Raw genomic sequence first — 16,071 nt, 5'->3', positions numbered from 1 at the left:
GGGCTCTTTCCCTTTATCAAGTTGTGGGTATTATCCATAGCAACTGAGAACAAGAAAGGGAGGGGAAGACTGCAGTAGGCATCCTAAACAGTCTTGCAGAATGTTGTGGCCAAATCTTTTATTTCTATGAGAAGACACCACAGGAACACTGTATCAGGTTTTCACTTACCCCAAGTATTTGTCTATGTCTTCGGCAGGTGTTTACCACCACAACCGTCTTGTCGAAGTGTGCCCCATAACTTCACAGAGGATTGGATCCACCCAAAGTTTAATGACACATGGATGCATGATGTTCTACTTGCAATTTTTCTGAAAATAATGCTGGCTTAGGCCACAGTTGTCTCCAAAAGTCACTAATAGACAGGAGACCCAGAGTAATGTATATCAGACAGGAGACCTAGAGTAATCTATCTCAGACAAGAAGATATGAGGATGAGAAAAAAAAAATGTGGGGCCATCTCTTTGATGAGGTGGCCTTCTGACGAAGCAGGGCTCATTCCATAATATCTCCAAGTCCCCACAGAGGTACAAAAGGGCTTGCAGCTCTCATGCAAAAAAGAGGTGATGTTTGGAAAAAGAAACAGGATCTGAAGAGATCTCAAGGGGATGGATCTAAAACCTAGAAGGGTTCCATAGGAAAAATAATCGGGATTACAGTGCAGAAGAGGAACAAGGGAATTAACATTTAAGAGAAAAAATCTTGTGTTGGACTACTGAAAGATCCTGTAGTGTGGTGAACCAAGGCTGGCACACCCAGGTTGGAGCCACAAAGATCATAGTGAGAGATGTTTGCCTGAACCTCCAAACCAGAAAAAAGTTAGAAGGTGAAAAAGCCTTGGGAAATATCCCTGACCAGGTCTGCAAAGTCGCTGCCCGTTCCTGGCAGGTACTCAGTCAGCAGGTGAATGTGGTGGCGAAGGGCCCAATTCCATATGGTCTCAGACAGGTGTGAGAGTTGTGAAAACTGTGTCCCCACCCTGCGTTTGTAAGTAATACATGTCTGTCATGTTGTCCATCTGGACTACGACAACCTTGTGAGACAGATGAGGAAGGAATGCTTTCAGGGCTAGAAACACCGCCTGAAGTTCCTGGTAGTTGATGTGTAGGGACTAGTGTTTGGCATCTCAGAAACCTTGCACCATCAAGTCTTCGAGGTGAGCACCCCAACCCGTCAGTGTTGTGTCTGTGGTCAATGTGATGTGAGGTACAGGGTATAGAAGAAGACGCCCCTTCAGGAGGTTGTTGGTGTTCCACCATTGCAGAGAACAGTGAGTTTGGCGGTCTAGCAACAGTAGATCTTCTAGGTGACCCTTTGACTTAGGCCACTGGCGAGAGACACTGCTGTAGGGTTGTGCATGGGTAGTCTGCATGGGGAACTATGGCGATGCAAGAAGTCATCATCCCCAACAAATGCATAATGGTCCTTACTGTGTAGGATTGGTTTTCATAAAACTGAGGGAGAAGTGTCTGAAAACTCTAGATGAGAGCTGGATTGGGATACACTATTCCTAACTCTGCGTTCAAAATTGCCCCTATGTGAGGTTGAACTTGTAGTGGTTGCAGATGGGGTTTGGGAATGCTGGGAGTGAACCCCAGTTTGCAAAGGAGATCCACTGAAATCTGAGTGTGCTGTTGACACTGGGCTTTGATGAACCAGTTGTCCAGGTAAGGAAACATGTGGATGTTTTGTCTTCGCGAGTGTGCTGTGACTACTGCTAAATATTTTGTGAACACACATGGAGCAGTAGTGACCCCGAAGGGAAGGATTCTGAGCTGACAATGCTTGAATTGAATGACTAATCTTAAGTACTTTCGGTGTGCAGGGTGAATTGATATGTGAAAGTAGACATCCTTTAGATATAGAGCTGTCATAAAGTTGCCTTGCTGTAGAAGTGGAAAGATATCCTAAAGAATGACCATGTGTAAGTGTGCCGAGAGGTTGTACTTGTTTAGAGGTCAGAGGTCCAGTAGCGGTCTGAGGGAACAGTCCTTTTTGGGAATCGGGAGGTATAGCAAATATACTCCTGAGCCTTCATGTTGCGGAGGAACGAATTCTATGGCACCTTTGAGAAGAAAGGCTTCAACCTCCTGCTTGAGAAGCGTAAAATGTTCCTACAATAGCCTGTGAGTGCGAGGGGGAGTATTAGGAGGTGTGGTAATGAGCTCCAGACAACTTGCCATGTTGGATAATGGCAAGGACCCATTGGACCATGGTGATGGTGTCCAAAGTCTTCAAAGCCTAAGTTGTGCGCTTCAGGAACTTGGTCGGTGCCAAGGTTGAAGCTACTGGATTGGTCCCGAGGTTTGGATCGTCACCGAAGCGATCTCTCAGTCCAAGGTGATCGAGGTTGAAGCTGATGTTGTGGCTTTAGTCTTTGCTGCCATTTTTGGCACCGAGCCGGAAGGTGGGGTGGCTGAAACAGTTTGTCGGTACCGACCATTGCCGGATGGCGGTGGTGGATCGGTGACCTCTGTAGGCTGTAGGAATTTCTTCAAGGGTTTTTGTGAGACAGCGGGGGCCACAGTACTCACACGCTGGGCAGAGGAAAGTTCTTGGCTCAAACTCCACATTGTTCTCAGAGAGGTCTTGGATCGAAAGGGCTTCCTCCTCCTGTGTTGTCGGTTCCTCCAGAGTGTGCTACTTCCTAAAGAGTTCTGGGGTGTCATCTGGGGCCTTCTGAACCATTCCTAGTCGACAAGTCTGTTGATCCCAAAGGGTCTTTTTTGTTTTAAAAGACTTGCAGGCTTCGCAGTCAGCCTCACGGTGGTCTGGAGAGAAGCAAAGGTTGCACACGAGGTGTTGGTCGGTGTGCGTGAACTTAGCGTGGAACTGAAGACAGAAGCAGAATGCAGTTTGTTCCATCAGGGAACCATTCCTGTTGAAGCCGGAGCCATGTGGAAGGTAGGCCCAAGACAGGTTCTGGTGCCTAGAAGGGTGGTCGGTCAAGGATCAAACTGACGAAAGTGGAGAGAGCGCTGAGATAGGATAATCGTGATCGTATACAATACTGTTGGACCAGAGAAGAGTGATTGAAAACCGAACGGAGTCAAGAGATGGAGTGGAAGCACACACATCTGAACCCAATGGCAGAGAGAAAACAATCTAACAAAGTTGTTGATGCCCCTTGCGCAATATCACCGAAAGGAGGAATCACTCAATCTCGTGACTCTAAACACTTCTTCGTAGAAAAACAACTTGCACCACTCAGGACCCAACACTAGAAAGCAGGAGTCTGCAGAGCATGTGTACCTACAGCCACACATGCCATCAAACATGTTTTGTTCTGGTTGACAAAAACCTCACTGTGGTGCAAACTGGCAGAATCAAGGAAGGCCCTCAAGCACAATGGAAAAGATCATTCTTTTGTCACCCATACCAATGCTGAAAGTAAACACAAAAGCTGGTATATCCAAAATCTTCAGCTTTACAGGTTAGTTGGATGTAATGTGCCACAACGCAGGTAAGTACGGATATTCAATCTCAGTATGACCAGACATTGAAGACTCAAGAGTTCCTTCAGTACCAAAAGGCAATCCAAAAGACACCACATACCAAACAACCATATAAATAAGCAAACAGAACTCTTCTTAGCACTGCTCAGTTGCATGTGTAATGGTTGAAGGAGTATTTGAGGATAAGGAGTTCAAAATAAATAATACTGATGTGAAATCGCTAAGAGAAACGATTGGTCTAATTGCACAATGACACTGAATTAAAATAAATTCACACATCCTAGCGTTACAGTAGACTGATCCTTCAGTTTTCAAACTGTATTTTTCAAACACCTCATCCTGTATACCAAGTTACGAAGACAGCTTAGGGTATGGCTAGCAGCATTTTAAAGTTAGGTTTCATTGGTGGATTTACAGCACACACTAGCACACCAGAGAAAAGATCTGTTGTGCTTAGTAACAATGGGAGTGCTGCAAACCTTTCACTTGGATCAAGGACCAGCTTATAATACCATAGTACAGTCACTTCCAGAAACAGAAATTACTACCTTCATTTTCTGAGCCTGTTCAAAATGTAGGAAGGACAGGGGTAATAATCCTCATGATTTGTCATCACTTGGTACAGGATCTACAAACGCCAATACAAAGTATGATGTGCAAGATTCTGCACCACGCCACATCTGCTAAAGGATGGAGGGTTTGGTATGGAACATATAGGCTGAATGAGAAGCATTTGGGTCCGCTTATGCCAGTTATAGCTACCGAAGGTACAAGAACTGCAATACTACTATGGAAGCTCATATCAAAAAAGAGAAGACAGGTGTTGATCCTCCTCGTCAAGTTATATCATGTGGCCCCTTTTACATAGTTGTCTAGTAAGGTCAACTGAATTCACAGCTAAGAATCATTACTTTTTAGCTCCAACTAAGAATCCGTTTGGCATCAATACAACTTTTTACAAACAGTAATGTGAAAATTTGATGCATGTCCTTTCTAGGTATAAAATTATATTTGGACCTTCATTTTTGAATTGGTATGGAGAATATGGTTTAGAAATATGGAATGCTACTATCTTATTAAAGGGAATCTGGAAAACAAAAATGGCAAATTCAAGATCGTGATGTCCTTTTCCCTGAATATTGTAATCCACAACATTTTCTGTGCTTGAATGTCACAATATATCAGACCACATGCTTTTGGTTAGCTACTATCAGTAACTTGACTACGCCCATAGGAATGCACCAAAGGTATTAATATTTTGCAGATTGGAAGTGGGGGGATATTTAAAAGGGCATGAGATTAAAGCATTACTCACCAATGGTAAATTTCACACTTTAAGTGATCCATCTAAGGGAACATATGTTTGGAATTTACATAGGAATGAATGTAATCAACAACTTGCTGAAGGAAGTCCAGGCTCAACTGCAAATAAGGCAGATCCTCGGTATGGCAATATTAGAGGACAAGGTAACGAGGTTGTACTCGACCTGGTGAAATATATAAATCGTTCCATTTTAATTTCCTGTTTGTTTCTGTATAGGAAAATACATCTGGCCCATTTGCCTTGTTGAGTCAGTAGACCCATATTTACCTCGTTAGACCAGAGGTAGATGAGTACTTTCAGAGTGAGTCACAATCAGAATAAATCTCCATAAAACAATACTTATGATGGTGTAGTCAAAATTGATTTTGCAGTGTTTGTGAAGTGGATCCAAGCCGGAGGTTGATCCTACTTATGTCATCCATTAAGCATTCTGACACCAGCCTGAGTTACATTCAAAGGTTGGGTTTTTCCAACTTTATCATGATAGTTTTTCATTGGAGCCGGCTGTTCTGGTATCTTGCTCTAGGAGTTGGTAATCATCATACACGTCGACCAAATTAAAATTTAAGTCTTGTGCGAACATTATATGTGAAGTTGAATGTTCTTGCTTTATCCCCATTATGGTCGAAATTAGGATGGACATGGCCTTACGCTTATCTTTGTTTGATGGATGAATTGGTAGATGGAGTACTTGTGATCCTGTAGCTGCTTCATTTTGGGAAAAATAGTTCTGAATAGTTATCTGGAGATGCCTATACCAAAAGAACGAATTGAATTCAAATGCATAACCAGGGGAACTGTCATTTCAGCAAATTGGTTTAAATCCTCACCCAATAATGTGCATGAATTGTATCTTAAGGCCAGCACAGTGAAACTGGGATCTCAACGATCTGCATCACATTATCAGCTGTGCAGGAGGAAAGCTTGTAAAGCATAAAACTGAAAATATGCGCATGAACATTTCTTTATTTGTTGCAGTCGCAAAGGTACGAGAGAGTTTGCAAGCTGAAATACAAGGCTATAAGCATAAACTCAGCTCTCTGGGGTTCATTGAAGATTGGCAACAAGGACCAGCGACAGGTCGCAATTACCATCACTGGGTAATTGTGCTGTTGGAGGGCTCATTCTCATCAATTGATATTTTTGAAAACGTTATTTTTAATGGAGCCATTCCTACTCTCTTTATTTTTTATTGCAATGCACACAGATAAGTAAATTTTAAAATACTAATTTTGCCAAATTCATTTTAGCAAGGAGACGGCATCAAAAAGATTTCTGTGACAATTTTGTAAATGACAGGGATGGAATGTGCAGGCTTGCATTTCTATATGTTAGGAAAGGTTTGTTTTAGAGCTCTTAATGCATGTGAATATAATCCATGTTTGTGCACTGGATGGTAACGAGCTGAGAGATTCAGTTAGCAACAGCATGCTAGGCCTCAATTTCAGGCTTTAAAACTAACATGGGTTTATTTTGTGTAAATGTTTGCTTGTACTTGATCATGCTTTAGCTAGAATAGAATCTACCAGTCTCTGCTGAACATGTGTGATGGCTGAGAAAGGCTCCTGAAAGAGTGGGCTTCATACTGTGTTTCAAACTTTGGTTCAGAGAAAATTAGCTTCTCCATAAAAAGGCTGGTTGATAGGAAGGATACTTTTTAAAGACACCAATGCGAAGACATTCTGGCTCACAGGTATGCAGGAGGTATTCAAGGGCACAGCTATAATATTGACAGTAATGATATGATACAGCAAGTCAACTAGAGGTTTCAGACTCGTGTAGTACAAATTCCTTACAGGAATATAACCAACTATGAGATTTCACTCATATCCACAATATCGAGTCTGTCCTAGTTTCCATTCCAGACTAGCTTTGACTGTCAGTAGACCACAGCAGCTCTGTCCTTCAAGTTCAACTGGATCTCGCTGCAGCCTTTGCAAGGTGGGGTTTAGATTAACAGGTAAGGGATGTACCACGAACAATTCTCTTGTATTTACTCGTGCTATTTTTGATTGGAGAGGTCTTCTTTATTGTGATGATCATACAAACGAATAGAATACAGTAAATACTATAGCGTTGTAGGCCTCCATAGTGTGCTATGCCGCCCATAATTGGCCCGCTCCAGCAATACAGCACCAGGCCCATATACAAACAAAGAACTACAGAGAGACAGAGGAGGTTGAGATCACCCCCACACCAGTCAAAAGCTTATGTTTCACACCTCTTTCTGTGACTGTTCATCAATTACAGCCATGAGCACAGTAAAGGTTGTTAACTTTTAAACAACTGTAAAAGGAGTCTGGTGTCAGCCCTTGGTTCTCTCTGTGCTCAGTTAAACTGCTTTTCCTCGTTCAGCCAAGCCAGGGAAACCCAGGAGTTGAGCAGAATTCCCCCTCCTGAGGCTCCAGTGACATTGAGCTACAGGATGGGGTTTGGGGTAGGCTCCTGTGTGCCCTGGTTTACAGCCTTTTCCTCTTTCTTTCTCCTGCCCAAAACACATATCCTGGAGAGGTGGGGAAAGAGAGTGGCACATGTCGTGGATAAAGAAGCAGGCCAATTCTAACTTTTATAGACCTCCTGCTGCTCCACTGTCTTTAACGGAACTCTCAACACTTCAGTTTCCTTATAACCCTGATAAAATATCAATGTTTCCGTGCAAACAAATTTTATGGGTTTAGGACAGGCCCCTTATCTTTCATTGCCAAGGGGAAGAGATTCTAAAGTTTGTCAGATTCTGAGCAGGAAGGAAACTGTCTAGATGATAGGTCTGAAAGAAACACTCCTTACCTTTAGTAGTGCCTTATCTATTAGAGACTATCTAGCTGCAGATTCTTTACCTTATAATATTCCCCAGGCATCAGACTGGAGCAGTACATTTTCGAGCAATACCCCTGCGCACCAGTACATGGCACTGTTCGGCTCAGTGTTGGTTGCGTCTGATTAGACCTGCGCTGTGCAATACAGGAGCCAACGCAGCACGCTGACCTCTGTTTCTTTTTGAGACTTTCCACGCTAGAAGCATGGAGCCACAGAGAATGCAGACATACTGCATAGCTAAGGCCCTCAGAGGCAAGACCGTACTGAATCAATCTGCAGAAAGAGGGAAGGTCGGTAAAGAATCTGCAGCTACATAGAGTCTCCACTAGATAAGACGTTACCGAAGGTAAGTCACTTGTTCATCTAACAGAGACCTCTAGTCGCAGATTCCTTACCTTGGAATAGATACGCAAGCAATACCTCCCAGAGGTGGGGCTGCAAAAAGAACTACGGGACCGGACTGGCAAGTAATGCCTGGTGAACGTGTGCAAGAATGCCTATGTTGCTGCCTGAAAGATAAGAGGGACGCCATTGGCTAACGCAGTGGTCGCAACCTCAGCCCTGGTAGGATGAGCATGCAAACCTTCAGAGGGTTGCTTTTTGGCCAGTGCGTAGCAGATCTTTATGATGAACACTATCCATAGTGAGATGCTTCATTACTGCACTGCCTTTCTTTTCTTAGCCCCAACATATAAAACAAAAAGTTGATCATCCACCCAGAACTCTCTTGTGCGATCAAAGGAGAATTAATGATCTTTTTGGGTCCAGGCGGGGGAGTCTCTCCTCTTCTTGGAAGGGTGAGGTGAAGCACAGAAGGTAGGCAAGGTGGTGTTTTAGCCTACAGGAAAGGGTGTGATAACCTTCAGGAGGAAAGAGGAAAGGGTCCTAAAAACCAGCTTGTCTGGGTAGGAGGGCTAAGGAGGGTGTACAGAGAGGGCCTGCAGTTCGCTGACACTCCTGACCGATGGTAAGGCCACTAGAAAGGCTACCTTGAGAGTCAACAAATGAAGGACGCAGTTGTATATCGGCTCAAAGGGGAGTACATGGGGAAGGGAAGAACCAGGTTAATACCCAACTGGGCCATAAGGAATGGCCTGGGGGAAACATGGCATAGTCCTTTAAGGACCATAGTGACAACTGGTGACTTGAACAAAGAAGGTTGTTCTGGCAACCGCAAGAATACCGAAATGAGACTCATAACATTTAACAGTGCACAGAGCAGATCCCTGCTGGGTCAAAGAAAGAACAAATAGTAGGCATATACCGTCCTGGTGGAGGGACACCTGACTGCCAGAATAACCTCAGATTTTGAGAGGAAGGTTGAAAGCTGTCAACTGTCGCAGCTCTGTCTCCATGCATAAAGGTATAGGGTTTGCAGAATTGGGTGCAGAACCCTCCCCTGTTTCTGCGACAGAAGATCCTCCCAAAAGGGCAGCCTCAACAAAGGATCGCAACTCATACTCAGAAGCTCGGGATACATAACCCCATGGGCCTAATCCATAGCCACAACGATGATTTAGGTCTAGTTGTTCCTATCTTCTTCAGGACTATGGGCTGGAAGTCTACTGAGGGAAAAGCAAACAGGAGGCCAGAGTTCCACTGAAGACGAAAAGTGTCTCAGAGCAAGAACTGCCTTGGAAACTCCAGCATGCAAAACTGCTGACATTCTGTGTTCTTGGCAGTGACAAACAGATTTAACTAAGGGTCTCCCGACTCTTGAAAAAGACTTTGGGGGTCATTACAACCCTGGTGGTCTTTGACCGCCAGGGTTGTTTCGGCGGATTTCACCACCAACAGGCTGGCGGTGAAATCAGGGGTGGTCGCACCGCCGGGACCGACAGTTTTCCACCACTTTAGTCCTGGCAGGAGTAATCTTCCAGGGCAGCAATGCTTGCAGCACTTCCCAGGGGATTACGAGTCCCCCTCCCGCTAGCCTTTTCATGGCGGTTTGAACCGCCATGAAAAGGCTGGCGGAAAGGGGAGTCGTGGATCCCCTGCACTGCCCATGCCGATGGCATGGGCAGTGCAGGGGCCCCCTGCCACGGCCTCGTGCAGCTTTTCACTGTTTGCTGTGCAGACAGTGAAAAGCGCGACGGGTGCAACTGCACCCGTAGCACAGCCGCTACACCGCCGGCTCCATTTGGAGCTGGCTTCTGTGTTGCGGCCCAGCGGGGATCTCCTGATGGCTGCGGCGGGAGTGTGGCCGCATTTGGTGGCCGCCTAGAGGTCCAACCTTGGCAGGCGGCTTTAGCCGCCCGCCAAGGTTGTAATGACCCCCTATGTGCCACCTCCAAAAGGAGACACCATTGTGATCTGCTAGGCATCGTCGGCTAAGTTTGTCTGCCCTGGGATTCAGAAAGCCAGGTGTTGAACAACCAGGAAAATGCCGTGACGGTCCAGTCATGTCTAGAGGCGCAGGGCCCTTGACAAAGGGTCCACAACCCCATCCGGCCCTGTTTATTGCAGTACCACATGGCAGAGGTGTTGTCCATGAACACATTTAGTTGATTAAAGCAAGTAATGCCTTCAATGCCAACCGGGATCTTTAGCAGGTTGATATGAATTCTGGACTCCCCTGGAAACCAGAGCCCTCTGACCGCCATCTCTCTCACAGATGGCATCCCCAGCCCAGGAGTGACATCTGTCACTACAGTTAGGTTTGTTTGGGGAAGGGAGAGGGGTCTGCAGCTGACCCAATCGTGGTTCGTCAACCACCACTGCAGTTCTTCTGCAGTTCCCTCCGAAATCTGGATTTCCCTTATGCTGTGCCCACTGGAACTTCAAGTCCAAACTGCAGAGCCTTTTATGCCAAAGGGCATGTGTTACAAGAACGATGAAGGAGGCCCAGAGGACCAACAGCCTCAGTGACCGTCTCACTGAAATCCTGGCTAGAGGCTGAAATATCAAAATCAGAGCCTGAATATCATGGACTGGCCACTCAAGAGGACAGTCCCGAAACTGCAACGTGTCCAGATCAACTCGAATGAACGGAAGCGTCAGAGAGAGAGTTGGTGTGACTTCGGCATGTTGATAGTGAACCCCAGCAAATGCAGGAGGTCTGCCATATTTTGGAGGTGGGAGACAACTGCTTGGGGTGAGCCTGCCCTCAACAGCCGATCATTGAGGTAGGGGAAGGCTGGAATCCCTATCCTCTGCAGATGTGCTGCAACCACCTCTGACATTTTCGTACACACCCAAAGGGCACTGGTGTGGCCGAAGCACAACAAAGTGAAAGTGCTCTGGGGGCCACCGTGAACCGAAGGTAACACTTGTGGACTGGCAGGACAGAAATGTGGAAATATGCATCCTTAAAGTCCATGCCACCATCCAGTCTCCAGCGTACAGGAACCCCCCCATATTCCAGAGAGTACAATTCGGGCCTCCTCTGGGACCGGAAGCAGCACTTTCGCATCTGAATCCCACACAGTGTGCTGTTATGTGCCCCAAAGACACGTGGTGCGCCCCGATCACAGTGCTAGGCTGGCCGAAGAGAAAATCCTCTTACTGAAGGTAGCCTTTTGGATTCGCTATCCAGTGGAGTTGTAGGGAATCCATCAAGGCTGATCCTATAAGTGGAGGCTTGGCCCACCAAGCTCTCTCGGGTGGTGTACTAGGTAAGGAAACTGACTGTGGTCTCCGAGAGTTGACCAATGGTGGCGGGCAATTGTCCTGTGCACAGTATGCCTTTCTGGATCCAAAAACCAGACATACTTTACCTTTCAGGATTGAAATATTTTTAGTGTCTTTGTATAGCACTTTTGTGGGGCCAGATCTAACAAATTCAGGAACTAAGCATTTACAAAAATATTTGAATCCTGCATAGATACCTGCATGTTTCCCCAAACTGCATCTCCATTGGTCTTCAAACATGGCTCCAGACGCAACTGGGAACCCTGGCTTGCAACTTTTGCGTCTACACATAGAGAAGCACCCACATTGCGGATCTGTAAGGATGACAATACAGATATAATGTTTATAGAGGTACAGTAAACTAGTTTACTAAGTGTAAACTAAAGCATAAATTACACACATACTAGCTTGCTGTTTGCATATTTCACAACACACTGTTTTTCAATGATTGAGAGGTAGAAAACAGACTATTGAAAAGATTATGTTAATCTACGAAAGATACAATATTGGTAAACTTCCTTACTCTACATCCTTCGCCTCTGGCAATTCACAACATTAAGTAAAAGTACCCTTTTCAAACCATAAAAAAAGGCCGGGGTCTTCGTGCTAAAATGGAAAAATGCATTGAAAACGGCTTGTGTATATTGTGAATCCTGGCCCTTCCTTCTCATATATGTCCATTGTGGGTAGTAGGATACTTTCTAATCACACTGGGAACAGAAGGGGAATCGGGAATGATGGAAGCTGAAACTATTTGTAGAGGTTACTAGACAGGGTAAGAGAATGTTGAACACCTGTAAACTGGCTATTGAATATGGAGATCTTACCTAGAGTAATGATCCAAAGCATTAGGGTAGACCTTAGAAACACATTTTCTTTGTTTTAAATCTCTTTATTGTAGTTTGCAAAGTATACAGTGAAAGCAGTGATCACAAAGTGCAATTGGCACAATGGTAACTTAGTTATGAAGGGGCATTTAAAGTCATGCGTACAGTCCAAATATTGCCCTTGAATGCAAGAGAGCTCAGGCAAAACAGCCACTTTGCATGGAAGGGAGAGGGAAGGGGAAGATCAGGGAGAATTCAAACAGTCATATTATGTAACAAGAACCAAGAGAGCAATGACCATGTCGGGGTAGAGGATATACAGTGGTGGGGAGAATGCATTATGTGGTATCATGTAACCTTGCAGGCCCATCCATTAAGGGGGGTGGGTGTACGCAGAGTGTTAAGGGCAAAACTTCGACAAGAGATCAGAGGAATAACTGCAGTCCTCTCAGTTTTGGCAGATTAAAGCAGGTAAATTCTATGCATGAGAGGTAATTTATTAAGGTGCACCATATTGCTTGGAATTTAGCATTTGTGCAAGACAATTTGTGGGAGAGGTGTTCCATTGCCATTACATGCCACAAGCAAGTAAACCATTGTGCCATTGAGGGTTAAGCTGTTTCCAGGCTAGGGCAATCAGTTGCCAAGCTGTCTGCACTATATAGCTAATGAGCACCACCTATGCGTTTGTCATGGCCTTTAGGCAGGAGGGCCACATCCCCATTATTACTATAAGGCATGTGGCAGGCAGAGGGTATCCATTACAGCTTCTATGTGGCTTAGCACCTCCGTCCAGAAGGTGATGAGGAGGGTGCAGGACCACCAAATGTGAAAGAAGTCACCCCTTTCTAGGCCCCATCACCAACAGAGGGCTGATGCGCCAGGGTAGATGACTGATAGGCGGGAGGTGGTGTAATACCACTTGATCATTAACTTATATGTTGTTCTCCTTTAGGAGAGGCTACGTTATGCTTTGGGAATATCGCACCACAACGTGTCCCACTGTTTGGGTGTAATCTCCTCAGTGTTTGGTAAGGGTGCGTACTGAGAAGTGTAGAGTGTTGAAGTGTGTTGTAAGTTTTAGAGGTAAGTCCCCTTGAGCCATTTTAAGTTTGAACCAAAGTCTCAAATAGGGCATGTGGTCGGATAACTTCTGGGTAGACCGAAGGGTGGAGCGCCCAATGCCATAACTGTAGATACTGCAGCCTAGTGACTTCAGGGCGGTGGAATTCCATCTTACATTGGTCAAAGGATTTTATAGTAGGGCCCAAGAATAGGTCTTGTAGTGTTCGGCAGTCCTTATCTGTCCAGTCGCGGAAGGCATGTGGAGATTGAGCTGGGGCAAAGTCTGGGTTGCGCGAGATAGGAGTGTTGAGTGAGGGGAAGGTGGTCAGCCCACTACAAGCGCCAGTTTGGTCAGGGTTGCGGCCTGAGTACTACGTGGCCAAGCATGCTTAGGGAGCAAAGCCAGGTCCCACTATCCATATGGAACCAGTGGCTTTTGCTTTCTCGTGCCACCCAAGCGGAAATATATCATAGGTGCACTGCCCAGTAATACTCCAAGAGGTTTGAGCAGGCCAGCCCCTCTCTGTCACAGGACTGCATCAAAAGAGAATTGGAATTTCAGGGTTGCTTCTCATTTCATATGAACGTGCACAAGTCACATTGAAGCCGTATACTATCGTCTTGTGGGATTGCAGTAGGGAAAGTTTGTAAGAGGTAGAGGACCCCTGAAAAGATATTAATTTTGATCACGTTTGTTTGTCCCAGCCACAAGATAAACACGAAGATCTCCACCTTCGAATGTCCTCCAGGATCGCACATCGGAGAGTTGGCCAGTTCGCAACCATCCAGATGGCAAGCATGGGGGTGAGGTTGAGGCCCATATATCTGATTGCACCAGAGGACCGTTGGAAAGGCGCTAGCTTCTGTAATAAGGGCACATCATGCTTCGGGATTGGGAGGTTAAGTATACTCGATTTGGACATATTTACCTTGAAGCCAGAGGTTGCTTCAAAGGTGTTACAGCAAGTTACCAGTGCTGGGAGGAAGGTGGCGTGTCTTGTTAGGTTAAGGAGCATGTCGTCTGCAAAAAAGTGAACCTTATATATCTGTCCTCCAAAGGGGATACCCTCTATCTCCTCAGTGTGGTAGATAGTAATTTGCGAACTGCACCACTGCTAGGGCGAATAAAAGTGGCAACAGAGGACAGCCTTGCCTGGTGCCCCTGTCAATCGAAATGGGGTCGGTGTGTTGCCCACTGATGCAAATGGTGGCTGTGGGAGCCACGTACGAAGACAGGCCGATGAAAATCATATTAGGGCCTAACCTGATTTTGGTTAGTACGGAGTGGAGGAAAGCCCAATTTATCTTATTGAATGCCTTCTCTGCATCCAGTGAGAGAAGGCATGTACAGCAGTGTGCCTTTGCCACCCTGCACACATTGTCTGCTCCCTGCTGATTACGAATGAATCCCACCTGGTTGGGATCTATAAGGCTCAGGAGATAGCAGACAGGCCTAATGGTCAAGATCTTGGTGTAAATTCTTGCATTAATGTTAAACAAGGCAATGGGGTGGTAGGAGGAGCAGAGTGATGGGCTTTTACTCAGTTAAGGATACAGGAGACTTTCATTGCTGCCATTGAAGGGGTGAGGCCTGTGGTGTGCATGAAAAAAAGTTAAACAGGCAGAGCAGGTTGTCCCCCAATTCTGGAAGAAACATTCTATAAAACCTAACTGAGAGGCCTTCTGGCCTGGGCGTCTTACCAAGTGGGAGAACCCAAATCGCGAAACAGATTTCTTCCAGTGTGATCAGCACGTCCAGCTCATGACTGGATTGGAGCAGAGTCCAAGTTTGCGTCAATTAACGGCTGGGGAACATCCTCCTGACCATAAAGGGCTTGATAGTAGGCATAGAGTTCCCGTTCTGTGATCGCCCAAACTCTGTCCGACTTACAGAGTTTTGAAATGTGTGCCTTAGCCTGTGCCTGACGTAGCCTATGGGCCAGGATCATACCCACCTTGCTTGCCCTTTTGTAGTAACAATGCTTAAATGCTAGGAATGAACGTTCAGCCCTATTCGTCCTGCAGGCACGCAATTGACCCTGCAGTATGGCGATTGGCCTTTTATTCCTCCAAGTGGGTTTTACTTTGTCCTGCTGTTCTAGGGTCTTTACCTCAGACATCAGACCGGTTTCCACCAGCTGAGCCTTTCTCCCCCGCACTATGACCACTGAAGAGATAACTCCCCAAATGGTTGCCTTGAATCCGTCCCATAGTGTGTGTAAGGAGACATCCTGCTCAGTATTGTGGGCAAAGTAGTCAGTGATACCTTTACAGATTTCTTCAGCATCAACGGGATCCCTGAGGAGCCGTGACGGGAGGTGCCAGCAGACCGAAGGGGAAGACTCTGGGAAGGAGGTGGCAGAGGACCACCTCACCTCAACATGAGTGTGGTCCAATATAGAGATATCAGCTATCTCAGCATTGTCAAGGGTGTGGAGGAGAGCATCCTTGACAAAGATGTAGTCTATTCAGGAGTAAATACATGGGACAAAAAGTAATACCGAGAGTTCAGATGTTTATAACGCCATGCATGAGTAAGGCCTAAGTCCACAATTTCCCTTTTCTGTTGTGCAGACATAGATAGCTCCGTGCCTTGGTACGTGCAGGAGTGTCGATCCATCGCTGGGTCTCACACCAGGTTGAAGTCCCCTCCGTTTATGTCCCCCTCAATCCCCTGTTGTTGTTCCCTTAGTGTTCCGTGAATATGAGTGTCCTGTGCAGTATTCAGGGCATAAATAATAAGCATGGTGCGTCATGTTGCCCACAAAGGAAATGTAGCGTTAAGAAGTGAGCCTCCCTGTGTCGCACTACTTTAATAATGTGGGGGTCGAAGGCAGATTTAAACAGTATACCCACCCCCAATGCCTTGAAGTCCTTGTATGCCCAATGACGTATGGTGTATCTTGGGTGGGTCATTCTGGGTCTGTCTATCCTGCAGAGATGGGATTCCTGTAA

At 45.8% G+C, this 16,071-nt stretch overlaps 1 protein-coding gene across 1 annotated transcript in view; it reads right to left on the bottom strand.

The window, feature by feature from the left end:
• Positions 1 to 16,071, bottom strand: part of GALNT10 (polypeptide N-acetylgalactosaminyltransferase 10) — a 395,118-nt gene that overhangs the window by 42,087 nt on the left and 336,960 nt on the right. The window contains exon 10 of the mRNA XM_069199610.1: positions 11,422 to 11,538. Within this exon, the coding sequence (XP_069055711.1) occupies positions 11,422 to 11,538 (117 nt within the window). The remainder of the gene's footprint in view (positions 1 to 11,421; positions 11,539 to 16,071) is intronic.

This window comes from Pleurodeles waltl, chromosome 7 (genome assembly GCF_031143425.1).
Source record: "Pleurodeles waltl isolate 20211129_DDA chromosome 7, aPleWal1.hap1.20221129, whole genome shotgun sequence".
Classification (NCBI taxonomy): Eukaryota; Metazoa; Chordata; class Amphibia; order Caudata; family Salamandridae; genus Pleurodeles; species Pleurodeles waltl.
The sequence above is the reverse complement of the archived record's forward strand: the minus strand, read 5'-3'. Positions and strand labels throughout refer to the sequence as shown.